A 26801-nucleotide genomic window follows, 5' to 3' on the forward strand; every position below is an offset into this window, starting at 1 on the left:
TGCTTATAAGTAGTCAAGTTATTTTCTTCAGTTTTGTCTTCTCTTTGGGGGAGTTGGATGGGATGGTGTCTGATGTCCTTGGTGGCATACAAAAATCTATGGTAAGAGCGATGCCTAGACCTCTTTTTTTTCAATGAACATCGAGCACTTGCTCTGGGCCAGGCCCTGTGCTAGGTGCTGGGAGGAATGCAGAGAGAATAAGAAAGGATCCTTGCTCTTCACCTCTTAGTGGGTGTGATGGTTAACTTTATGTGTCACCTTGACTGGGCCATGAGGTGCCCAGATATTTGGTAAACATTATTTTGAGTATTTCTGTGAGGGTGTTTTTGGGTGAGATGAACATTTATATCATGGACTGAGTACAGTTGGCCCTCCCTAATATGAGTGGGCCTCTTCCAATCAATTGAAGGCAGATCCTTCCCCGAGTAAGGGAATTCTCCTGCCTAAGGGCCTTGTGGGACATTAGCTCTTCCTGCTTGACAGCCTTTGAGCTGAGACATGGGCTCTGCAGATTTTGGACTTGCCAGCTTCCATAATCATGTGAGCCAATTCCTTATACATCTCTCTCTCTATATCCTCTTAGTTCTGTTTCTCTGGAGAATGTTGACTAATACAGAGGGTGACATAAGACCTGTCATCAAATAATCTTGCATTTGATGGCATAGAATAGTTGTTGGAACAGAGGTACCAGCCTCATGCCAGTGGCCCCTAAAGGAAGGGATGTTGGAACAGGAGGATGATGGGGTGCTTTAGGGAGGGAACGGCATTCGAGCCGGGCCCCGAAGGGGGAGGAGTTCTGTAGGTAGAAGGAGCAAAGCCCACCAGCATATGGGTCGACCAGCATTGCGGGCTGGAGCCCAGCATGACCCTAAAGCCTGGGGGGGGCGGGAAGTGAGGTATGCCCTTGACAAAGGAGCAGCCGTCCAGCATGGAGAGAACAGAGGGACTGTGTGGAAGGCCAAGGAGCTACTTAAACGAGGACCCAGTTTGGGAGAAGAAGCCGTTCCTCCCTGCTCTTGTGTGGGAAGCCCCAGCCCTGCGTGGTATAGAAAGTCCTGTAGCTGGTCTGGGGCCTCCTCAGGGTGCAGTCGGACTTGACTTCTATTACCAGTGCTCCCGATTTGACAGCTAATAGAGTCAGTGATGAAAAAATGGAGCAGCTGCGTGGAATGCCTGGCGTGTTGTGGGATTCTGATCTTTGCCATGTAGGCCAAGGATGAAGCTCACTCAGTCACTCAGCAGCCAGGCTCTTTGTGTCCCTGTGACTCTGAACAACCTCCAGAAGTCCTTGGGAATGTTCCCCTCGGAAGAGGCAGTGTGACCCAGTGAAAAGCAGTATGTCCTCTGCAGGGCGCTGACTGGGGGCCCCAGCGCTGGTGCCAGGCTGCCGGATTCCGTCTAAGGTCTGCCACTGACAGCCGCAGGAGCCTGAGCTGGAGACCTAACCTCTCCTGTGCTGTAATTCCCCACCTGTAATTTGAGGATTATAATAATGCCTACTCATGAGGTGTTTCTGTGGACTAAACGGGACAATCCAGGGAGAGGTTAGCATAAAAGAAGTGCCCTCAGAATATTAGCTACTCTTACTATTATCATCGTAGCTTTGCAGCATACGAGCTGTGTGATCTTGAGCAAGTCATTCAACTTCTGTGATCTGTTTCTTTATCTGTAAGAGGGGGTTCACACCAATCATTCAGGGCTGATTAAAGTAGATAACTTAATGACAGTGCCTAAAGTAGAGTTTTATCCAGAGTCAGCTCTCCGTAGAAGTCGGAGAGCTGACTCCCCTATCCCTTACATTTTGTTCATTCTCGCTCCTTTTCAGTTGGTCAGCCCGTGTTTGGAAATTTTATTCCTGCATTAACTTCAAAAATTCCAAACCTTTTTATTGGAGATATTGGCCATGATACAACTTTGGAGACTAAGGAAATTTTACTAAGAAATAACAGGATATACAGTCAATCCCGATCTTCATTTAAATTGTTAACTATATGAGTGGTCCTTTTTTTTTTTTAAGGATTTTATTTATTTATTTGAGAGAGAGAGCGAGAGAGCACAAGCAGGCTCCCTGCTGAGCAGGGAGCCCAACATGGGGCTCGATCCCAGGACCCTGGAATCATGACCTGAGCTGAAGGCAGACGCTTAACTGACTGAGCCTCCCAGGCGCCCCATGAGTGGTCTTTGATATTAAAGTTGACGTTTTATTTTAGAACACTGGTCAGACTAAATCTTCCAAGGATGCCAGTAAATTTGGATGGTACACCACTCATTTTGACAGTGAAGATTTTTAGACATCATCATTGAAGTGTAGATCAGGAATGTCTCAGAGACCATCTAACCCAGTCCTCTTATTTTATGGTTGGGAAGAGTAGACCCCTGGAGGAGAATGGACCTGCTCAAGATCACATAGCCTGAAAGAAACCAGGAGTAGAATCCAGGTCTTCTGAGTCTTAGGTTAAAGCTTGCTCTCGCTTCCCCACTGCTCTCTTCTCTTTCCCTAGCTTCCATTTGTTGGTCCTCTGTTGTGCCAGATACAATGCTCAAATCTTATAAAAATCCAAAATTCCAAGATGGAGCCTTCAATGCGCTTCCACTTCTTTCGTTGTCCATAGAGACATTGACCCTAAGACATTGGTAGGTGGGCGTTGGCTGAGAAGATCTGACAAATTGGTAGACACTGTGAGTGGACACTGGAAATCCTTGCTAAGGCTGTGGAGGTGAGCCGGGAGAATGGGAGTACTCGTAGCTAACGTTTACTATGTTGCATACTTTCTGCAAAAGTGTCCTTACAATAACCCTACAAGTAGATGTTATTATTCCTGTTTTATAAATGTTGAGTAATTTGCTCAAGATTATGGAACCAATGAATGATAAAATTCAGTAGTTAATTTCATTTGTTTATTCTGGCAACAAATATTCATTGAGTACTAGCTTTGTGCTGGGCATTATTCTAGGGTGCAGGGATGAACAAAACCAGACAATCCCTGAAGTCCTAGGACTCACTCTCTGGAGGGGAGGCAGACACCTAATGAGTGTACAAACTGAGAGAAGCGCCCCAAGATGAGGAACGTGGTTCTCCACGATTGTTGCACAGAGGAACCTGGTCTGGACCGAGGGCTCACAGAGTTGAAGAGGCAGTAGGAGTTGACTAGGTGAAGGGGGCTGGGGTCGTGGAGACAGCCAGGGACAGAGGGGAGTGGCGTAGCCACCCTGTGGAAGAGAGGCAGGGCACACTCATGCACACTCACAGCCTGGTGTGACTGCTTCCGCCCCCTGTGCCCTGAGCTCTCTCCCTTCCTGCTCTTGCGCTCCTCCTTCCGTGGGAAGATTAAGCTGGGGGATGCCAGTTCATTCTGCATTTGACCAGTCCTTGGTTGTTGTCATCACCTGTCCATGTGGCAAAACAAAGGATGAGTTACAGAAATCAGGTTCTTAGGCTTCACGGACTTAGAATTAATAACCTGAGAGTAACTGGTGTTTGTCAGCAGATGAAGTATAAATGTCACAAACTGCTAGCTAGAGAGGGGCTCACTTGTTACTTGCGTGTGCTCTAGGAGGCTTCCTAGCCTGAAATATGCTAGGGGACAGACTGAGGGGCTATATGGCCTTTTCTCTGCCTTGACCAGGGGTGTGCTTTTTATAACATCTACCTCTGTTTGCTGACTCCCTCTGATACCTTCAATGACACTCTGTTCCCTTTTGGGACATTCTCTTAAGAAAGTGTGAATGTTCTTTATATTACACTCCATCTTCCTCTCACCTTCAGGACCCCTTTCCCTGGAACGGGGTAGAAATTCCCTTTCCCTAAAGAGCTTAGATATTGCTGGAGTGACTTCTTACCTGCCTTTACCCCCATTCCAGACAGCCCTCCAATGGATGCTGAAGGAAGCTGGCCCCTTGAACATTCACCAGCCCCCCAGCCTCCTGACCTCCTCTGCCCCTGGCCAGGACTTTGCATGGAATTATCTTTCTCCTCGCTTACTTCCTCTTTTTTTTTTTTTAAATAAAAGATTGTATTTATTTATTTGAGAGAGAGAGCAAGAGAGAGCATGCAGGTGGGTGGGGGGAGGTGAGGGGCAGAAGGAGCGGCGGGGAGCAGACTCCTTGCCGAGCAGGGAGCTCATGGGGCTCGATCCCAGGACCCAGGATCATGACCTGAGCCGAAGGCAGACACTTAACCAACTGAGCCACCCAGGCGGCCCACTTCCTCTTTACTTATATTTGACTATTTGATAAGATGTTTGCAAAAGGCCTCAGAAGAGTTAAATCATTTAGTAATGAAATAATACTTCATGATTCCCATTGACGGGGACCGCAGATCTGGCTATTTCTTTTAATGGCACCACCACCTTCCCACCAACCTTGAAATCCTGAAATCTCAGAGTGGTGTTCATCTCCTCCTGTTCCCTTTCTCTGACATCTGATGGGGTGCCAAGCCTTGCAAATTCTTAACTTGTTTTCCCCCTGGGACTTCAACCTTAGGTTCAGCCTCAATCCGTCTTAGGCTTGTGTAATTGTAGTGACTTTCTTCTTTCCCTTTCGCTTACTGCTGCTGTGCCTTTGGATAAGTGCCTAGTGCCTTGTGCATCAAATGGGGCTGGGAAGAGTGATACACAGGATACCATATAGAGAATGCTTAGACCAGTACATAGTACACAGTAGGTGCAACACAAGTGTTAGCTACGAATATTCGTATTACTGGTCCCTCCACCTTTGCCAGATGCTCCATTCCCAAACACTCCTCTGACCAGGCCCCACCCCTGCTCCCCGTCTGCGGTCTCCCCATGGTCTAGTTAGGAGCAGTTCCTAAAGTGAGCGTGTGAGATGAATTGCCAGGGTGTGGGAAGAACAAAGTATGATTTCTTTTATGTATTTTTATTTCATTCTTTTAAATTTTCTCCTTTGAGTATATTTTACACCGTATATTTTTAAAGAAGGATATACTTATAATTGATATATGTATATAATATAAGTGTATATTTTAATAAATAGATGAACGTATAAGTACATGTGTATACAGGTGTATATGTGTGTATACATATATACGGTATGTCAAAAAATATTTTACTAACAGGGGAGTACAAGCCAGCAAGTTTGGACTGGTCTGGAAGGTGGGATCCAGACCCTGAGCCTGGCATTTCCCTGTGGTGACCCCAGCCCGCAGTCCTGACTCTCCTTGCAGTCCCTCTTCCTCGTGACCCTCACTCTCTCTCCACCTGCCCCACCTTGTGCCTTTTGGTTCTGTCATTGTTCGTCCCCTCTCCCCACTCCTAGAATATTCTCCCTCATTCTCCCATTTTCTTTTCCTATCTAGAAGTTCACTTTCAATGTCACTTGTTCCATCAAGCCTGCCAGGACAATTCTGGCCTGAAATCCTCCAAGTTCTTTAGGCATTCTTTGTCAATGCTACTTACTTGGCCCCTGTTGTGTTCTGTGTTATGTTGGGATTTTTTGCCGCCTATACTTAACATCTTGGCTCCATAGTGATTTTATGTCAATTCACACATGGGCATGCCTTGAAATGATATTTTATTTGCTGACTTTATTTTGTGCTGTTGGTCCTTTTTCTCATTTATCTGAAGACACATATCTATACTTTTTGGATGACATTAAGGTATGTATCTTTTGTCACAGTAATATATAATTCTTGACTATAAGGAAAAAATTCATTTGTTACATTCGTGCTCTGAATCTCCTTGGATTTGAAAGCATCCTTCTGCTTGAGACATATTTTTGTCTACAGTGCATTAGTGAACATTTTTTGTATGTGGATTCATTGTTTTCTTTTTACTCCAGGTGTGTGGATTCATTGTTTTCTTTTTACTCCAGGTGACCTAAAATCATCATCCTTGTGTTAAATGTCTTTATTTCAGCACTTATAGTCCTGAGTTGTGCAAGGCGTCCTGGGAAGAGTGGGTACGCAGAACCTACCCATTTGATCTGAACTTTCCCCCTCCTCAAACACTGTAAGAATTGACAGCAGCTGGGTAGTCAGTGGAGCTACCAATGGTCTTGGAGTCAGAAAACACAGGTTTTAATCTTGATTCTACCACCTGCTGATTGTTTGGTCTTGACCAAGTCATTTAACCTCATCTGTGAAATAAGTTTAGTAATCTCTACTATGTAGAACTATTTTGAGGATTAATTGAGATAGTGGCTTGGAATGTGCTGGGCACCTAGGAAATGGTCATTAAGTGTCTGTTTAAAAGAAAAGGAAAAATAAGAATCTCCTTTGTCTTCTGTGAGCCTTCTGATGCAGGGTCTATTTTTGGGAGAAACAGATAGCTTCAGAGAATGCACCTACCTGACTGAGCAAACTTAAGCTGGAGAGTGAAGGCTGGACATCCAGTCAGCCTGGTTTTTGGGCTTGTCTCTAATAGAATGTCTGTGGCCTCCTCAGGGAACATGAGAATTAATTAGTTAATCTCTGTAAAGTGCTTTGAAGGTGAAAAGTGCTATGTAAGTAGAATGGTTGAATTGCTATTGGAGATGCAATAATGGCGGCACCAGATCCTGGCAGTCTTGCTTGCCTTGGACATCAATAATCAATAGGAGAGAAGATTCTAAGATGTCTTACTTGATAAGGAAGGATTCATTGTGGGATTTGTGATAACATAGTTCTTTGATAGTCTTGCAGATAGCAACTTGCCAGTTCTTTCCAGCAGAAGAATGTAGGGTAAGTTAAGAAGTAACAGTCTCATCCTCTAGCTTCTTTGGACTCTCCTTTCTAGGGTAGTCTGGTTATATATCCTACCGAGCTCAAGTAGAGGGACAGTTTGCTAGTCTTGGATGCTTTGTGGGTCCTGGGCACATGGACTTTTTTGTGGGTCCTACAGAAGTGAGGGAAGAGTGTTGAGTGTTGAGTGTTGGTTCTCATTGATGCAGACCCTGTGTGAATAACCAACACAGAATGGTACCATGGGCTAGAAGAAGGAGATGTGGCTTAGCTGTGTGACCCTGGGCTGGTCACTTCCCTGAACCTTAACTTTTCACCTGTTAAATGGGAACATAGTAGTTGATGAGTATAGTAATAAAGGTGGCCCACAGGAGGGTGCGTTTGATCCTTTCTGTGAGGGATTCAGGGGTCAGAAAAGGTTTCACAGAGCTGGTGGTACGTGAGCTGGACTCTACAGGTAGAGCCGTGGTTTATCAGATGACTAATGTAAGGAAGGGGCATCCACGGCAACAGGAACAACACATGTGAGGCCATGAAATAGCACATCTGAGTGGACCCACTCCCAGTTCCTGTCGCATACTTGATACCCCACGGGCTACACAGACTTTCTTCCCTCTATGAGGAAGCTCAGAACTTCTTGTGGACTCCTTGGTATTGACGTGGTGTCTGTGAGCAGATTGATTCTCTGAACTGCATCCCTTCAGTATGCCGACATTTCCCCCATGAGTCTGTGGTTGTATTGTAGCTGACGCTGCAAACCGTATGTTGAATATGGGGCCAGATGAAGCTTTGATACTAAACACAGTAGTATCATAGTAGTAGATTTGTCTAGTATTTAATATGCATTGCTTGGTGTTTTGTCTCTTAAGCGAAGTTTTTCTTTGTTAAAATAAACATGTATAAAGAATTTATACAGCGCACATGGTTATGCATATTTATTGCAGAGAATCTGTTAATAATCTATGCCTCATCGGATTTTGCATTTCTGTTGAAATAACAAATGTGGCACTTGGTACAACTGAACGAGTTTGGTGAATTTTTTCTTGTCTGGGAGAAGAAAGGCATTTCTCTTTTTCCAAACTCCCATTTTCTTCAATCATCTTCTGCACTGGCCAGCTTCCCAGGTGGTGCGTCTGGGGGACTGAGGCTTTCCTGGCTGTAAATGATTTTGTCTTTTTTCCCTTCTCTCACTCCCTTCCTTCCAGCTCACGTAGACACTTGCCTTGGGACTATGAGAATTGCTTCTTTGGGTAAGAGCATGGAGTCTGAAGGTCTTCTTATGTGGAGAGAAAACACATGAAACTGGCCATTAATTGTGCTAGGAGGAAGGTGCTAAGAGATTGTGGCACGGGGCAAGGCAGGAGCCTCAGGGACTTCAAGGTGGCTGATGGCCTGAGAACAGACGTCTGGGCAAAGCGCAAGGAGGGGTGGGGAGGCCATAAGGTGTGGTCAGAGAGTTCCCTGTCACCTTGTCCCTGTCTGTTAAAATACAGGCGCACAGGCTTTGGAATCTGCCTCCGCTGGAATCCAGCTCTGGCGCTCAATGTTGTTTGAGCTCGGTCATGCCATTTCTCCCCTCCAAACCTCAGGCCCCATGTCTGTGAAAGTGTGAATGGTTGTGCTCTCCCTACAGGAAGAAAGGATGGCTCCTGGTACGTGGTAGCTGATACTAAAATAAATGTTCACACTTCCTCTTATAATTCATTGCCTGCCCATGAGAGCAGAGCTGTGGAATGTAACCTTAATTCAACTAATGTTTGTTTTTAGAAACTGGCAAGGTGTTTACCTGGGGCCGAGCGGACTATGGTCAACTAGGGAGGAAATTGGAGTCTCGTGAAGACTGGAAACTACAAAATCAGGATCCATCACACCCCTGCTCAGGACCTCCGAAGAGCATGCCTTCCTTTCTGCCTTGCTTAACAGGAGCAGTTGAGGTAGGAAGTGACTTTCCATAGAGGTGATGCATCTCTTTTCCTTGTCTTGCTTTGAAGCGTTGACTGCGGGCCTACTGTGTGCTTCTAGTGGAGAACACTGGGGTGGGTTCCACGCAGGACTCTGAAGGGGTCCTTGCCTCAAGTTGCTTGGGGTTCAATATGGTAGAAAAGGAAGATACCCGGATAACTGTACTGCAAGGCAGACTGGGTGTAGCTCCTTTAGAGAGTTTGCAAGTACGCCGGGTCTGCTTCAAAGAGTGAGAGATGGATTCAGGCTCTGGGGATTGGGTTAGGCCGGTGTCATGGAGGACATGGCTTTGGGCTGTGCCTTGGAGAATGGGACGGACTTGAGCAAGCAGCTGTAAGAGAGAAGAGGACTTTCAGGTAGGCACAATAGCTGGAACAGGGTTACGGGGGTAGGGAAGTGAAGAAGGTGTTTGGGGATCCATGGTAGTTCAGTTTGGCTAGAGCATGGGGTGTCTGTGGGGGCGAATATGAGGTAGTATCAGAAAGACAGGTTGGAACCTGATCAAGGGGGCCTTTATACTGAGCTAAGTATTCTGCACTTCTGTTTGTATTTCCCAGCGTGGAAAATATTGTAGTTCAGTTCCTTATTCAAGCCCCTTTAATTCCCTGAAATGTCTTGAATTTCTACATTTAAGGCAGGAGTCTTAATTTCTCCAGGGTGTGTGTTTCTGTTACTAAATTTTACTTTACTGCTGTCCTTAAAAAAAAGAAAAGGCAAGGTTTTTTTGAGAAGAATGAGGAAGGCCACGTAGGAAATGTGCCTCTGAACCCAAGTTGGCTTAATGAAGGAATTCAGTCTTCATTCAGAGTCTGTCAGAAAAATTAATAAGCTAGCGAGACTTCTGTAATTAGCATCAGACTAATTACAACCCTCTTCATACCTAGAGGGCTTCCCTTCCCCTGGGGCCTGCCTGGCCTTCTCCTTCCGGGTATGTAGGACGGTTCTCAATTTCTGCTTCACATCCCAGACCTGCTCCTCCTGGGCCTTTCCTTAGTGCTGGGGTTTAAGTCTGTCTGTCTTTCTCGCTCTCTCTTTATTTAATTGAAAAGACACTCATTAAACAAAACCACAAAGGCAATTTAGACATGGTAATAATAATAATAATAATATCCCTAATCTTAACCACCCTCACAACTGCATTCCTTTTTTCATATACACATGTACCTCCTTTACAAATTTGTAGTGATAGCATTGATGATGTTTTGTATTCAGTCTTCATTTATTTGATCACAAATGCTTTGCTTTATTTCTTCCTGATCTCTAAGGTCATTTAAAGTGGGCCATATAACATATGAGTCAAAGGTTCTGGGATTTTCCAAACCGTTTTTTGAATGTTGGACATTTATCTCATTTCCTCTTTTTTGTCACTATGGTGGACTCTGCAGTGAATACCCTTTTGAACTGTTTCTTTAAGATACAGTCTTGGGGATGAAATTGCAGGGGCAAAGGCCATGAATATCTTCATGACTTTGGCTGTATTTCTCTAGATTCTGTTTGAAAGGAGCTGACTCCCCCAGCAGCGAATGAGGGAATGCACTATTTTAGCTCGTATTGTCTGCTTAGCCAGGGAAGGTGCTGAGAGCTTGGTACCGAGTGCTTTAGACCCTTTGCTCTTCTTTGTCTTTCTCAGAACATTTAAGACTTTGTGGTTCGGTAGCATAGCAGAGGCCCAGAGGCTTCATGGATTTTTCAGAGTCTCTGGTTTCATTGGCAGGATGAGGACCATAATGCCTACCGCAGAGTGTCATCAATGAGGACTACACATAGGGTTCTTGGCATGCGGCAGGCACTCAGGAACTGTTGGGCCCTTTCTCGTCTTTGCCTTTTAACACCATGTGGTGACCATCATGTGTATAGTACTGTGACAGATATGGCCAGTGCACACATATAGCCTAAGAGGCTGACATTGAGGTGACTTGTTTAGCTTCTTGGTGGGGCTGAGGAGTTGGCTTGAGCCCTGAGCGTTGGGGGAGCTTCATATTAGTGTTCCCTCCATCTCTGCTCCAATCTCTGGGGTGCTGGTGTGTCTGCTTGCCAGTCTCCCTGCAGGTTCAGACCCCAGGCTGTCTCCTTTTGGTAAATTTGGTCTGGGAGTTATCCCCGCTGTCGATGTTCAGGTCTGACCTGTCAGGCATCTATTTTCCTGAGGCCCAGAGCCAGGCCAGTGGGCAGCTCTAAGCTGCTAGGAGTGGATTCACCTTGGAAAAGATAAAAAGCCCTACTAAACTAGGTGTTGCCCTGGGAGGGGCTTGGCCAGGGGGGTCCAGGGACACCTGGGGAGCAGGAACAGCCTTGAACTAAGCTAATGATTCCTGACCTTCAAGGAATTGAGTGTGGCCCATAGCTGACCAGTTGCCTTCTTATATGTCCAAGGGATAAGCAGAGTGAGGAGCAAGATGTCTGGGGTCCAGAGTGACAGCCACACAGAAGGGAGAAGCACAGGTGGTATAACCATCCCTTTTTATGAACAAAAGAAAGCAAATAAACACACCGTGACTTGGCGGTATATCATACTAAAAACTTTACGTGTGTTATTTCATCTTCACAATAAAACTGGGTGCAAGTGTTATAATCACTGCTTTTATGAGTAAGGAGACTCAGGCTCAGGATGGGTAAGTCACTGGCCCCAGATCACACAGTAGGCAAACAGTGGGGCTGGGACTTGAACTTGAAGTATTTGAAGCTCACATACTTTCCTTATAGATGAAGTAAAGTTGCATCTGTCCTTTTGCATATGTATCCTCACTTGGATAAAAGTTCTGGGAGTTTGGAATGCAGAGTCTCTGATCTCCTGAGAGTCTCAATTCTTTCTTCTGAGCCATGTCTCATTACCAGCCTGAGAAAGGCTTTGAGACTGTAGCCCTGGCAGGCCTTTCTTTAATATTCTTACTGCGGTGAAGACCGTGTGTTTCATGTTCTATCAGCTTGGCCTTAGATACTCGGCCCCTCTAGCCACTCTTGGAAAATTCCAGGGGTAGCAGAGTAATGGGGATTAATCCCCCCATGTACATATCTGGACAGAGTGTGTGTGAACCACAACTTCCCTGGCCCCAGGTGGGGATGCCACCTGCGTAATTCCCCTGGAACCTTGGCTCTAAACTCTGCCCAAAGGTGGAAGCATGCATTTCACAGTGGGGCAGAAGTGCTTGTGCTCACTTAGTGGGTATGTTGGGGCTCCCCAGGATTCTGAAGCAGCTAGGGCGGGGCACCCAGTATGTGCATGGGACCATCAGAAGACCAGCTCGACCGAAGGCAAACAGCCTCTGAGGGGATGAGGATTGGGAGTCAGGAGACCTGGCTTCTAGCTTTGCTTCTGCCTGGATTGAGTGAATTTGGGCAAGCCCCTTTTCCTCCTGTACCCTTAGTTCCCCCAGATGTAGGTGGGGGATGTTAGACCAGGTGTTTCTTGATGTTTCTTACAGGTCTAAGAGACCCTTCCATATCTGATTCTTATTTTATGGAAATGATCACTACCTAAAGTTATAATGATTCCTGGCCCTGGAGTCCCTCAGGGTCATAGTCAAGATCACTTGACCCCTAGCTGCTGGCTCAACTATGGCAGACCTGGGCGTTTTAACTAATCCAGAGATTCCAGGCTTCAGTACCACTCGAGCCTTGCTCTGCCTCTTTGCCTTGGCTCTGTTCTCTGCCCTTGTTCCTTGTCCCCAAGGGCCTTCTGTTCCAGTTTAGGTCATTGGGATTTAGTGTGATGCTGCTGCCTGGTCCCCCCAGGACTTGCAGTTCAGCTTTGATTGCTGTCCCGGTGGCTGTGACCTTATTGCCAGGGGCAGGCTGACCTCCGTGACAGTACTTCCTGGGTTCCCCACCTGCCGCCCCTTCTGTGGGCTCTGTGTGTGCTCTTCCACCTTTCCTGCTTTCCTGAGTTTACCTCCTCCTTGGCTTTGGGATCTTGCCTATTCCATAGTCAACCCAGTAAATATTGGTTGACACCTGACACGTGCCTGTATTGACCACACAGTGGGGGTGGAGTGTGTGTGTGGATACAAAGGTAAAGAATTCATGTCTGGTCCTCAAAGAATTCCAGGTTTGTAGATAAATCCTTACTGGACAGAGTGAATGTGCTACGAGAGGTGTGTATGAAAGGCCAAGGGAACAGGGAAGATAGAGTGATTTACGCTGAGGACACCCATGAACAGAAATGTTGTTTGAACTGGGTTCTTAAAAACGAGGAGGAGTGTAGCAAAGGGAGAAGGACATTCCAGCAGAGGGGACAACATGAATGGAAGCTGTGAGTCTAGATCTGCTCTAGCTCCTGGGCCGCTCGGGATGCCTGCCCGCTCCAGGGGGCCAGCCTCGTTTTGCCGTCTCGCTGCCTGTCCGGCCTGTCCCGTCCCTGCCATCCATCCTTCTGACAGGATTACTGTCTGAAGGAAAATAACTTCCATGTCCCTTATCTCATTTGTGCCCAGCATGATGCTGTGAAATAGGCCAGACTGGGAATGATCATCCTCCTTTTACAGTTGAGGAAACTGAGGCCCAGAGAGGCTAGCTAGGAATTAGGAGAAGGCCCAAGACAAACAGCCTGATTCCCAGGGTTTCTGAGGGCCTTGCTCTGGGCTCCCTCTGCAGCCATGGGCCTGAGTCATGTTCCTGGTTTAAAGTCTTCCCACGTTTGGTTGGGGAGCGCCGAATCCCAGTCAGGGAGCTCAGTGCACATATGCACGCGTGTGCGCGCACACACACACACACACACGCAGCCCTTGGAGTAGGAGCAGGAAACGTGGAATAAACAAGAGTTGAACAAAGGATTGGGTACTTGTTAAGCCCCAAAGCCATCAACCCTGACTTTGCTGCAGGACTGAAAGTGTTTGTTAGAGGACCTACCTGTGCACTGGGTCTGGGTGAGATCTGTCAGAATGAGTGGGAAAGAAGCTATTTTTAGTCTGCAGAGTCACTCACTCGGCTGTGCTAGCTGAGGTTTGAGCCAGTCCCCTACGCTTTCCACAGGGTTATTTCAGAAGGAGAAATACCACTCGAATGCTGTGTAAAACCCATTAACGAACCTGGAAGTTTCCAGGGCGTCTTTGTCCTGCAGCTCCCTCGGAAGGCTGCCCTTCCTGAATGACCTTCCTCCTTTTCTATATTTAATGCATTTCTAATTTAAGTTTGTGTCAACACTGTGGGACTTCGGTGCCCTAAATAACACAGAAATCCACCACCAGCAACCAGCTGAGTCCGGAGGTCTCTGACAGAATTGAACACAACCCGAAAAAGCATCCCCAAGTAGCTCTCTGGTAAGTAATCTCTAGCGTCATTGCTGTTCTTAGAGGAGCATGCGGTCTCTGGGCCCGTGCAGCTCCCCGCAGCCCAGACCTTCCAGGTGCAGCAGGCTTTAGAGGCCTCCCCAAATAGGGGAGCAGTGTTCACGCAAAGACGGTTTCGTTGGGAGGAGAGAATAGCCGGCACATCTGCGTGCAGCTGCTGACCTGACAGGAGGAGGCAGCACGCAAACGCGGACTGGATTTGTCCATGGGAACACTCAGAAGAGAGAAGCGAGCCCCCCATCAGGGCCGTCTTGTTTGAAAGGGATGGTGAAAGACAGGACACAGCAAGCACTTCTTTACTATCTGCTGTTCTCGTATTTATTTATATTTACCAGCTCTTCGCACGAAAATACCGGATCCGGGAGCGCAAGGGCCTTGTCTCTCTCCTTCAAAGCTGTGTTCCCAGGGCCTAGAATAGCTCCCAGCACCTCGTGGGTGCTCAGTGGATGTTTGCTGACTGAATAAATGAAAACAGAATGAAAGAAAGGGTTTCAGAGTTGCAGGACCCTCTTCAGGGCCTCTGCGCTCGCCCCCGACGGTCTGCGCTTCCCAGGCCCCGGGCCAGGGCAGGAAGAGGCATTTGCATGTTTTCAGGCATTTGGGCCTCATGTGTCCTGCGGGGCCAGAGAACAGAGTGTCTGACCCCATAATATACTCAAACAACCCAGAAGTTTCTTACAGAATCTGTTGAGGATGAGGCTTATCGTCCTTTAGGGCTTCACAATTTACCAAGCGCTGCCACGCATGAGCATCTTCGGTTGTCCATCTTTCATCCAGCAGATGCTTACGTATGCCTGTCTGTCCGGGCACTACATCAGGCGAATGGGGGAAGCAGGGAAGGGTGGAAGAGTTCCCATCCTAGGAGCTTGTGGGCTAGTGGCAGGGCTAAGATCAGTTCATTACAGGACAAGCTGAATGTGACAAAGGCTGTAAGAGAGAGTCTGACAATGATCCCATCCCTCCGCCTGTCCTTGGGGACCTTTTCTTTCTTGCATTTTCAGCCCCTCTGATTCTGTTGGATCCTGCAGGGTTGGGGTGGGGGGTGGTTGGGGTGGGAGGTGGTGACTGGAAAGGCTTCCTAAATTGGAAGCTTTGACATTAAATTATTTCTCGAGGGAGCTAATGCAAAATAACAGGGGAATCTTGGCAAGAACTTGCATTAGGAAGAAAGCAGAGAAGAGCAGCCAGATAGAGACTGTGTATCGACAAGAGAGGGAGAAAGCAAGCCAGGAACTGCAGTGTTCTCAGAATCGAAGGAAATTTCAACAAGGAGGTCAGGGAGGTCGGAGGCTGAGAAAAGACGGCTGGGAGGTTGTGATGACACCTCTGAGAGGCTCGAGCTGGGACATAGGGAAGGAGGGGATGGTGAGAAATGCAGGCTGCAGGTGTGAACAACCCTGCCAGAGATTCAGTGGCCAAAGGAGGATGAGAGAACAAGTTCAGCAGCTGGGAGGAGAGCTCGGTTCGAGTTAGTTTTGTGAGCATGGGGAAACTGGAGTGCGTGAGAAAGCCCAAGGAAAGGATGAGCGATAGAGTGAGTGAGAGAGCGAGCGAGTGAGCAAGCACGAGCTGTGAGCAAAGATGCAGGAGGCAGGGGGCATAGCTGGAGCAAGGCCCCCCGGGGAGATGAGAGACACTTGGAATCTCTGTGAACGGATGAGTTCTAAAAAGATGCAAGTACACTTTCTCTTAGCACAGCAGTTAGGAAAAAAAGGGACATGTGAAGATGGAATTTTTGAGGTGGAGAAGAGAAATGCTTTCATTGAAGTGTGTATATCTTTTGTCGTTGTGTTATATCTTAGTTTTATTTATTTATTCAATAAATGTTTACTGCATCCCAGTGTGGGCCGTGCACAGCGCAAGGTGCCAAGAATTCACAGAACAAAGACAAAGTTGCTGCCCAGTAGCTGTCACATGGTATTTATTAATGCTACAATAATTATTAATATGTCCATCTCTAAACCAAGCACTGAGTTCTTTGAGCACAGACACTCTTATTTATCTGTGTGTAATGTGTAAGCCCAGCTTAGTCCACAGCAGGGAATTGGTGCGAGTGTGCCGAGAGCCCCTGACGGGTGGCTTCAGTCATCCTGGTTAGATTGAAAGCGAGATTGTCTGCTGGCAGGATGAGGTTAATGAGGGGAGGTCTCCGGGCAGGGATGAGTTGGCTTTACTCTGTAGCGAATCCATCCAGCACAGTCTGACAACTGCCTGCAAATGGCAGAAGAAAGACACCATTATTGGCTCTGACCCCTGAGTGGTGGGCAGGGCAGTGGTGGCTGCCCTCGTTCTAGGGGCGAGGGAGAGGAGTTCTGAGAGAAAGCTGTCGCCAGCTCCAGATTCTGCAGCACATGGTGACATAGTGCCGGGGCTGGAACCCAGCGCTCGGGGCCCTCATTCTCACTGCCAGCCGTCTACACCAACAGCTTCCTCTCGGGACAGTTCTCATGCCAGTGTGGCCCTGGGCTCTGGCTTTGGCTCTCGTTCTCACTAGGTGGTAGTTGGGCCTGATGGAGACCCAGTGGCCCTCTTCAGACTCGAAGTCTGGGTCAGTGTCTTTTGAGCACAGCAGGAAGAAGAGGATAGCCTCAGCAAGGACTGGGACTGTGAGGCTAACCCATGACTCTGGGAAACCATAGTGCTTGCTGGAGGGGGAGGTCTGAGGGGCAGTCTCGAATGTGGAGTGAGCCCTGGGTTGGAATTTCTGCTCTGTCACCCACAATCCATGTGACGTTGGGTCAGTCAGACCTCTCCAAAGTGGGAGTAATAATATCTGCTTTATCTTGCCCACAGGGTTATTGAAGTATGCAAATAAGATAGAGAAGGGTTTTTGTAAACTCTCAAGTGCTGTACAAATGTTACTGGGTTCACAGCATATCAGGCGCCCTGTGCTTCGGAAACAGGTTTTGTGATAAGTATGGGTCAGAGCTACTCTTCTGTCTTAATCACTTGAGATCTTAGGAGCTACACAGAACTGTCCTGGATCTTGTGATAAACACTTCCTAGAATCAGAACCGGTGAGCATAGCGGAGGCCAGATGCTTGGTAATCCATGGCCGGCCTCCATGCGGTGCCACAGAGCGTGGATTCCTGTCGAGGTTAGCCATCAGTGTTGACAGCAAGGATGCTTCTGGCTTGCTTTCTCCCAGCTGCAGAGGAAATTCATCAGCACTGATTTAAAGTCCTAGTGACCTCACGTGTCGCCACCGTGCTCTGCAGCATGACAACTGCCCCAGGCTGCACCCACAGTCATCCTGGAGCAGACCAGCTGTCTTTTGTTGCATTTGACCTTGAAAACGGGGCTGTCCCAGGGTGGAAGTAAACCATGCAGAGGTTTAGAGTGAAAACAGAAGCCAGTTTGATGGGAGAAGTGTGAGCTCTGTGAGGGCCGGTTGGCCGGGGGACTAAGACTGCCTCCATCTCTGCCACCGTCCCTCTAGCTCGGACCCCCATTATCTACCACCTAATTTCAGTGGCCGTCTCTCAAGTGAGAACCTCTTGTCTCTAGTTTGGCCTCATTCCAGCTGCCCCCACCCAGCTGCCGGAAAGATGTACTAAAATATAAATCTGATTTTATGGTGCCCTTACTTTTTTTTTTTAAGACTCTTAGAAAATACAGAAAAAAAAATTCATTCCCACAATAAACATTTATTGGAAACCTATTGTATAGAAGAGACTTAGCTAAGCCTTTAGGATATAGAGGAGGATAAGACCCAGCCTCTGCCCTCAAGGGGAAGGAGAAACATAGTCCGTAATCCCCACAGCCAGGGTGCAAAGAATGGAGTTACTGGAGCATAAGTCCCAGGGTTGCTGTCGGCCTTGTTCACCACTGTATCCCTGTCACCCTGATTAGTGGCTGGCACATAGTAGGTGCTCAGCAAATAATTGTTACAGGGATGAATGTGTGCCCTTACTTTTCAATGGCTTCCCATCCGGGATGAAGTGCAAAATCTCCAACTTGACATAAGAAGCTCTTCTTGATCCTGCCCCTGTCAGAATATCTAGCCTCACCTTCTACCTGTCTCTCCCTTGCATTCTGCACTTCATCTATACTGAGCCAACAGAATTATCATGTTGTTTGATACATCTGAGTCTTTGCACAGGCTGGTTCTTCTGCGTCCGTTTGCCCTTGGCTGCTTGGACAATTGCTACTTATCTGCCAGTGAATAACAAGGATGATGTCTTACATTCATCTCAGTATTTCTGCCATCCAGCCTGACAAACCTGCTTCTTTTTTCTTTCTAGATTGAGTTTTTCTTTGCTTAGTGTCCCTACTTTCCTTGGCTCTGTTGAGCTGCTGTCCCTGAAGCTCTTTTCTACCTTCTGTCTACCTTCCTTGTCCCTGAGCCCTCTTGAGATTCCAGATCTGGAGTTTGTTGGGTGGGGCTGGTGAGCCCTGGCCTTCCTTTTGTCTTTCTTCAATGCCTTCTCCCTCCCACACCAGCCCTGTCCAGACAGCTGGACCTCTGTGCCAGTTCCGCTTGTACACGAACTCTGTACTCTGAGCAGGGCATGGATTTTGCCAGTCTCATTACCCAGGGACTGGACTCTGTGTCCTGGACCCTGATCACTGTCCGGGACCTTGTTCTGAATGGCTGATCCCTCAGTGAAATGCCATGTGCTCGATTCGGAGGGTTGCTGCTGCTTGGAGCTTCCTGCTTGGAGGCCCTTTCTGGTATTGGCACTGGCCCAAATCAGCTCTCTCTCTGCCAGGCCCCTTTGGGTACTTTATGTTGGGTGGCTGTTTTAGGAGCCAGCCCTGTAGTCATCCCTTTTTCCAAAGGTTATTCCCAACGAGTTCCAGCCTCTTCTTGGCCTGCAATGTCCTGAGCTGCTGAGCTCTTCCTTGGTAGGCACCCCTTGTTTGAGGTGGATAAAGAGAAAACATTGCTCTTGTCACTTCCAAGGAAGCAAGACCAGGCCATTCTGTTGGGATGTGGCCCCCAGAACCCCAGGACCGCCATTGGTGGAGGGACCACTGAATCATGACGAGGAGGGGGAAGTTAGTCTCTGTGTGATTACGTAACTCCCTTTTGTGATGCAGTGGCTCTCGCTGTGGGAACACTGTCCGCGGTGGTGGGGACCTCCTGCACCTTCAGATGACTGTTTGGAAGGGAGCTCTTTTCCCTGAATGCGTGGTACCATCCAGCACTGGGGGAGACTGGCTGTGGGTAGCAGAAATAGAAGAGATCTGAGATATCTTTGCAAAAGGAGCAGCTGCTATGACAATCAGTTGCGAAGCTTTTGGCTTTTCAAAGAGGCCAGAAGTGGAAGGGGAAAGGGAAGCAGCAGGCAGAGTGAGAGCCCGCTCGCAGGCACAGGGAGGCTGCTTGTAGCTCCCGTGAGGACCCGCCACGCGCCACTCTAGGAGAGCCAGCTGGCTGGGCACGGTTGCTCACGGCTGCTGAACAAAATGTAGGTCGGGTAGCCAGCACCCCCAGGATTGTGTGAGGAAGGTTGCTCACTCCCAAAAGGTAATTTAGTCATTCTTGAGGATCTTCTTTGTGGTTTTATTTCCACGTGGTTCCTTTTGAGTGAGATTTTTTTTTTTTATTAATGGCCTGGAGCATGCATATCATTTGAAGAGAGAGTGTGTATCAAGGAACAACAAACAGAAGAAGGACTTGGAAGAATCAAGAGACTTAATGTTGTGGTTTCACTCTTGGATAATCTGCTTTACTTCCCTGAGCCTCAGATTTGACGTCTGTATATTAATACTTATTTGGCCTACCTCTCCAAGTTGTTGTCAAAATGATGTTGTGAATGTGAAAGCATTTTGTAAACTATGAAGCAATAAATGTAAGTTATGTTAGTAGATTTCTTTGTCATATCCAACCTTCTCTGGGTTTTCAGGAAACTTCAATTTCTTAGAGCTCTTTGGAAATTGTTATCTGTTATCATAGAGCTGGAATTTGATGTGAATCATTTCCATGATTCTTGTGTTCCTCTTAACCCATCAGTCCTTGTTGAGTACCCAGGGTACATTCGAGCTGTGGACTTGGAATATGACAACAGGGAGGACACAGAGTCCTAAAGCTTCCTAAATGGGATGTGATTGATAGTATAAATCTCCTGCAGGTAAGAGCTGAGGACTTGTGACCAGAGAGATCTAGAGGCAGTATCAGGGAAGAGTTTTTGGCTGAGTCTCTTGAGCCTTTGGGAGAACTTCTTTGAGCAGATGACATTTGAAAGCTGGGCCAGACTGAGTTTGGTGGTTGAGAAGATTCTTTTTAGGCTCCTGAAGGGTCTATGCGAAGACGCTGGTTCTTTCTGAGGTGCTAAACCTGAGGATGGTGTTGGCAGGCTTGAATACCCAGTTAAGAAAGACTTGCTTGGGAACAATAGGATCTTTTAGAAATAATAATGGTAGTTCCTATATGTTGTTCAGTGACTGTGTACCATGTATGGTGCTTAGCACCGTATAAATATCACTTCCAATTCTTACCACATGCTGGTGAAGCGTATACTGTTTTATCCCCATTTTGTAGATGAGGAAACTGAAACTTGGCGAAGTAACTTGTCTAAGGACACAGCTAGGAAGTAGCGCTAACATGGTGGCAGTGTTGTGGTTAGAAGACATCCAGGTGCCTGAATGGTGGTTTACTAGGCCGGAGGACAAAGAGGTGACTGTGAATGGTGCTCACTCCACTGGAGCCGGAAGAGGTAGAGCCCGTGACAGCTCATTCTTACCTCTTTGGGGCTGAGGCACAGGCCAGGAGAGGTGCGCAGAACCACTGAGTGGCTTTCCTTCCTCAGAAACTGCCACTTTAAAGCTGGGACAATGCAGTGTGCCTTTGAAGAGCTGAGAAAAGATATTTTAATTCCTTGTGGTCCCTTCTTGGGTTTCTGTTTCCATTCAGAGTGGCAGCAAGGATAGGTTTCAGAGATTCCCAACCCCTCCCTTACCTGCAAATTCAAATTGTACCACTTCACAAGGCTCAGCCTAGAGTTTACCCAGTTGAATTTTTGGGGGACAGTTCCAGTCGCCATTTCAAATAGAATCTTCTCCAGGACAGACACTGTGTCCTGGATGCAGCTGTATCATGCGTGCGTGGCATAGTGCCTGTCAGAAAGCACACGGTTAGGATTTGTTATGGAAGGGAATGGAAACCTCTTCTCACTTAGAGTCCCAGTCACTTGTTGCTATTTGATTTGACTCTAATATCTGATCGCCTCATGTGTGGTATCTTCCAGAGGAGAGTGGGGACTGTATTTTAGGATTGCTTGGCTCTCACACCCTGCTGGGCAGGGGGCAAGGGGCCAGGGCACACAGGAGGGCCCTGGAGAAGCCTCGGGGAGAGCTCCACCCACCCTGAAGCCAGCTTGGAGACGCCTGTGGTGGGATCACTGTGTTGGTAGCTAACAGAGTTGTGATATATTACTTCTGGAGGGAGAAGAACAAAAACAGAATGCTGACTCCTCCAGTTGTCTCAGCATGAGGGTTATAGGAACATAAACATCTTCCTCCGTATGCAGTGCTCCATCCCTCAGATGCCTTTTTAAAGGTAAGAACACAGAGGCATGCAAATGATACATTTCCCTTTGCAACCGTCAAGGTGAAGTTTCTGCTACTGCACGGGGACTTGCAGGAGCAGTTCTGCAGTTGCTGCTGTATGATGCATTTATCATTCTGCCCCCCTGGCACATTTTGCCAAGCTGCATAATTTCCCTGTTCCTTCCTACACTCACCGGCTCTGTGACGATGATGCATCTGGTGGCCAAAGCCTCCCTGATCAGCTTGTGGTATAGTGGAAAGAGCAGTGTATTAGCTCATGATGACAGTAGGTGACATTCACCAAGTCCCGGTGGGATGCCAGGTTTTCTGCCAAGCGCTTTCTAGACATCATCTCTTTAATCTTCATGACAACCCAGCAGAGTTGGGATTATGATTCCTCAGTTTGCAGATGATGAGAGTGAGGCTCGGGGGTGGTTACTTGTCCAAGGCTACCTGGCTAATAAGGGACAGATCCTACTGCAAAGCCTATGCTATGAAATACCAGGATTCCATGTTGAACTCTAATGTGAATTCACTGTGGCACCTGGGGCCAGAGACTCTGCTTCCCTGGGCTTCAGTTTCCTAATCTGTCTAATGAAAACCAGTTCCAAGGGTCTTCCAAAGCACTAAGCCCAGTACCATTCTGATTTGGTTAGAACTCTTACCTATCTGGCTTTCTTTTAGCTTTGAGAATTTTTGTTTTGTTTTATAGTGGAAGGCTAGCTGCTATGTATTCATTCCTCAGCAATAATAGCATTAATATCAGGCAATTAAGAATATACAGAGTGTAAAATAGTATGGGTCAATACTGTCCAGTAAAACTTTCTATTATAATGGAAATGGTCTGTATCAGTCTAGTACAGTAGCTGATGACCACATGTGGCTACTGAGCACTTGAAATGTGGCTAGTGTGACAGAGGAACTGAATTTTACATTTTATTTTATTTTAATTCAAATTTAAATGGCCGCACGTATAGTAGCTACTGTAGTGGACCGTACAGGTATAGATAGTAGATATATAGATTCTTCCATTCCCATCCCATCTTTAATTTGTCTCCTGTATTCCAACTAAGGCTTTTGATTTCCATGGTTAATTTTTCTAGAGGTTTAATACCTGATATTTTGTTATATATGTATTATGCTTTTAGCTTTTAGCAATTCAAACCTACGATATTGCATCATCTTTCTTCTGCCTATGAGACAAATAGAAAAGATGGATAGTGCTATGCGCATTTCTCAGATTAGAAAACTGAGGCATAGAGCAGTGAAATATGCTGCTAGGAGCTGAGTAAATACTTTTTGCATGTGTAAGTGATGTACCTAAAGCCTTTTTTCGAGTTGGAGACCAGGACTGGAAGCTTAGGTCTTTTTTTTTTTTAGATTTTTATTTATTTATTGACAGAGAGAGAGACAGCGAGAGAGGGAACACAAGCAGGGGGAATGGGAGAGGGAGAAGCAGGCTTCCCGCTGAGCAGGAAGCCCGACGCGGGGCTCGATCCCAGGACCCTGGGATCATGACCTGAGCCGAAGGCAGACGCTTAATGACTGAGCCACCCAGGCGCCCTGAAACTTAGGTCTTTTGATTCCTGGCCAGAATTTCCTTTATATTTCCTATCACTGGTGTGCCAAGCATAGCGTTAGAGAGACTCTGCCCATTAAAGGCAATTCTTTTAATGATAGGAGGGGAACTTTTTCTTTTCATTTGATACCTTTCTGTACTATTTGATTTTTTAACCCTAGGCATCACTAAATTATAATAATAAAATAGATACTTGAGAAAATTATATGAAATGCTATGAGGCTGCATAATGGAACTGTGCCTGTTTTGTAGATATGAGAGCTGTCGTGCTGGTCAAACAAAGACAGGCATGTTTTTCATGTGGGATCTGTGGTCAGAAGAGGATTGAATTCCATCTTGATTCCATTTCTGGTAATGGTGGAGTAGTTCTTTTGGACCAACCCTCCCACAGAAAACAACTGTAAACTCAGACAAAATGTGAAAAAGAACTAGCTGAAGGAACTGGAGAGTGACCAAAAGCAGTCCCACTCTTCACAAATATCAAGGTCCTGAAGGTCAAGGAAAGATTGAGGAATAGTTCCAGATTGAAAGGACTCTAAAGAGAGAGGACAACTAAATGAAATGTATGGATCCTTTTGTTGTAAAGGACATTATAGGAGCAATTGGTGAAACCTAAATGGAGTTTGAAGTTTTGTTGGTGGTTACATACCAGTGTTAACTTTTTAGTTTTGTGGTTGAATTCTTGCTATGTAGAGAGTGTTGATGGTTTGGTTGACAAACACACTAACATATTTTGGAATGGTAGGGCATCAGTTTGCCAAATTTCTCAGAGGTAGTTCAGAAAAAAATGGAGAAAGAGAGGGAAGGTAATATAGAGCAAAGATGGTAAATGGTAATATTTAGGGACTATGAGTAAAGGGTAAACAGGAGTTCTTCATATAGTTCTTATAACTTTTCTCTGAATTTTTTTCAAAATGAAAAGATTCTTGAAAACTTCATAGTGAAATGATAATAAAAATAGAACACGTCAACATTTGTGGGATGTAGCTAAAGCAGTGCTTTGAGGGATATGTCTTTAACTGCGTATATTAGAAAAGAAGAAAGGACAAGATTCAGTGACTTAATGTTCCATCTTTAGGAGCTGAAAAAGGAGAAGTAAATGCAAAATAAGTAGAAAGAAAGAAATGATAAAGGTAAGAGCAGAAATTAATGAAACAGACAAAATAGAGAAAAATAACAAAACCGAAAGCAGTTCTTTGAAAATATCAACAAAATTGGTGAAGTCCTAGCTGGACTGATAAGAAAAAAGAGAAAGAGATCACAAAATATGAGTATCCAGTAATGAAAGAATGTATATCACTACAGATTCTACAGACATTAAAAGATAGTAGGAAGGGAAAAATGAAGGGGAGAAATCGGAGGGGGAGACGAGCCATGAGAGACTATGGACTCTGAGAAACAAACTGAGGGTTCTAGAGGGGAGGGGTGTGGGGGGATGGGTTAGCCTGGTGATAGGTATTAAAGAGGGCACGTTCTGCATGGAGCACTGGGTGTTATACGCAAACAATGAATCATGGAACACTACATCAAAAACTAATGATGTAATGTATGGTGATTAACATAACATAAAAAAATAAAATTAAAAAAAAAAAAAGAAACACACCTGCAGTGGTCAGGCTTCAGTAGACTCAGTATAGAATAGTTAGAGAAAGGAGAGGAGACAAAGGAATTAAGAGGGGCTGACACAGAGGGAGATGGGGTAGGGGGCAGGAGGCAGATGATATCATTAACAATTTAGAATATTGCTTACACAGTTCAGCCCTTCACAGGGCCTGAAATGTCTATAAAAAGTGTGCTCAACTGAAGTTCGGCTCCTCATATAAACAGTGTTTTAGCTTAAGAGAAAAAAAATCTTTTAAACCCCCAAAAGTGATAAATTGCAATCTCTAATATTAAGCTCATTCATGAACAGTTCGATTCACTTGATTTTCACTGAGCTTTTAAATATGAAATGCATCCCCAAAATCAATTTCCCATCTGCATTTCTAGGTAGGAAATGGAAAGTACAGAAATAGTTTTAACTAGAGGTCCTTTAAAAAAAAGGGGAGGGGGCAATAAACTTGGCCATAGAACAGTATCTGCAAATTGTAAGGGAGTATTTTACATGATAACAGAAAATTGTATAATTTTGACCTGATGCAAGAGATTAGCAGATTGGTTCAAGTTTGCCACCTGCACTTCCTTGTTTTGGAAGTGATTCTCAAATGTATACTTTCACATCCATATGCAAATAAATGTTAAGTGTCATCAACAACAACAAAAAAACTAAAAGAATATTCTGAACAATATTGTGCCAATAAATTTGGCAAATTAGATAAAATGGTTGAATTTTCTGAAAAACAAAACAAACAAACAAAAAAACAACTTACCCAAACTGACACAAGATGAAGTAGAAAATTTGAACAACTATATATTTGTTAAAGAAATCAATTCATTATTGAAAACTTTCCCTCAAAGAACCTTCTAGGCCTAGATGGTTTAACTGGTAATTTTTATCAGATATTTAAGGGAAAAACACAATTTTTACACAAACTCTTTCAGAAAATAGAGGAAGAGGAGTGAACACTTTCCAACTCATTTTGTGAAGTCAGCATAGTTCTGATACCACAACCCAACAAAGATATTACAAAAAAAGAAAATTACAGACTAGAATCTCCCATAAACATAGACACAAAAATCTTTAACAAAATATTAGCAAATCAAATCTGGCAGTATATAAAAAGGATAATTCATCCATGACCAAGCTGTGTTATCCCAGGAATAAAAACTCACTTTAACATTTGGAAAAAAAATGTAATTCTCTATACTAACAAAATAAAGGAGCAAAACCATATAATCATTTTAATAGATGCAGGAAAAACAGTGAGAAAATTGCAATGTGATATCACTGTATACCTCTTAGGTATAAGACAAGACAATAAGAGAAGAGACATGTTACAAATGTTGATAAGGGTGTGGAGAAAAGGGAACGCTTGTACATGATTAGTGGGAATGTAAATTGGTACATATATTATGGAAGACAGTATGAAGTTTCCTCAAAAACTTAAAAATTAAAATTAAAAATAGAACTACCATATGATTTAGCAATCCCACTTCTGGGTATATATCCAAAGGAAATGAAATCAGTATCTTGAAGAGATCTCAGCACCTCCATGTTTATTGCAGCATTATTCACAGTAGCTAAGATATGATGGATGAATGGATAAAGAAAATGTCTCTCTTTCACACACACACACAGAGGAATATTATCCATCCTTAAAAAAAGAGGAAACCTCTCCATTTGTGACAATATGGAAGAACCTGGAGGACATTATGCTAAGTGAAATAAGCCAAACGCAAAAAGGCAAATACTGCATCACTTCACTTAAATGTGGAATCTAGAAAAGTTGAACTCATAAAAGCTGAGTAGAATGGTGGTTGCCATGTGGGGAAATAGGGAGTTGTTGGTCAAAGGGTACAAAAGGTTCAGTTATGTGGGATGAATAATTTCTGGAGATTAATGTATAGTATAGTGACTATAGTTAATAATACTGTATTACGTATTTGAAATTTGCTAAAAGTGATCTTAAGTATTCTTTCCACACACATACACACAAAAATAGTAACTATGGGAGGTAAAGTGATGGATGTGTTAATTAGCTTGATTGTGTTAATAATTTCACAATATGTGTCTATATCAAATCTCTTTGTGTATCTTTAATATATACAATTTTTATTCATCAATTATACCTCAGTAAAGCTGGAAAAAAATTTGACATCCGTTTGTGATAAAAACTTTCTGCAAATTAGAAATAGAAGGGAACTA

General features: G+C 45.2%; 1 protein-coding gene across 8 annotated transcripts in view; it reads left to right on the forward strand.

Annotated features, from left to right (window-relative positions):
- SERGEF (secretion regulating guanine nucleotide exchange factor) overlaps window positions 1-26801 on the forward strand; it is a 218889-nt gene that overhangs the window by 39889 nt on the left and 152199 nt on the right. For all 8 annotated transcript variants that reach the window (XR_004302127.1, XR_004302126.1, XR_004302132.1 and 5 more), the window contains one exon: window positions 8444-8610. Coding sequence is in view for 1 of the 8 variants with exons in the window: in XM_032427357.1 (XP_032283248.1) it covers window positions 8444-8610 (167 nt within the window). In the remaining 7 variants the exon portion in view is untranslated. The remainder of the gene's footprint in view (window positions 1-8443; window positions 8611-26801) is intronic.

The sequence above is a fragment of the Phoca vitulina genome, unplaced genomic scaffold (assembly GCF_004348235.1).
Source record: "Phoca vitulina isolate PV1807 unplaced genomic scaffold, GSC_HSeal_1.0 scaffold36, whole genome shotgun sequence".
Taxonomy (NCBI): Eukaryota; Metazoa; Chordata; class Mammalia; order Carnivora; family Phocidae; genus Phoca; species Phoca vitulina.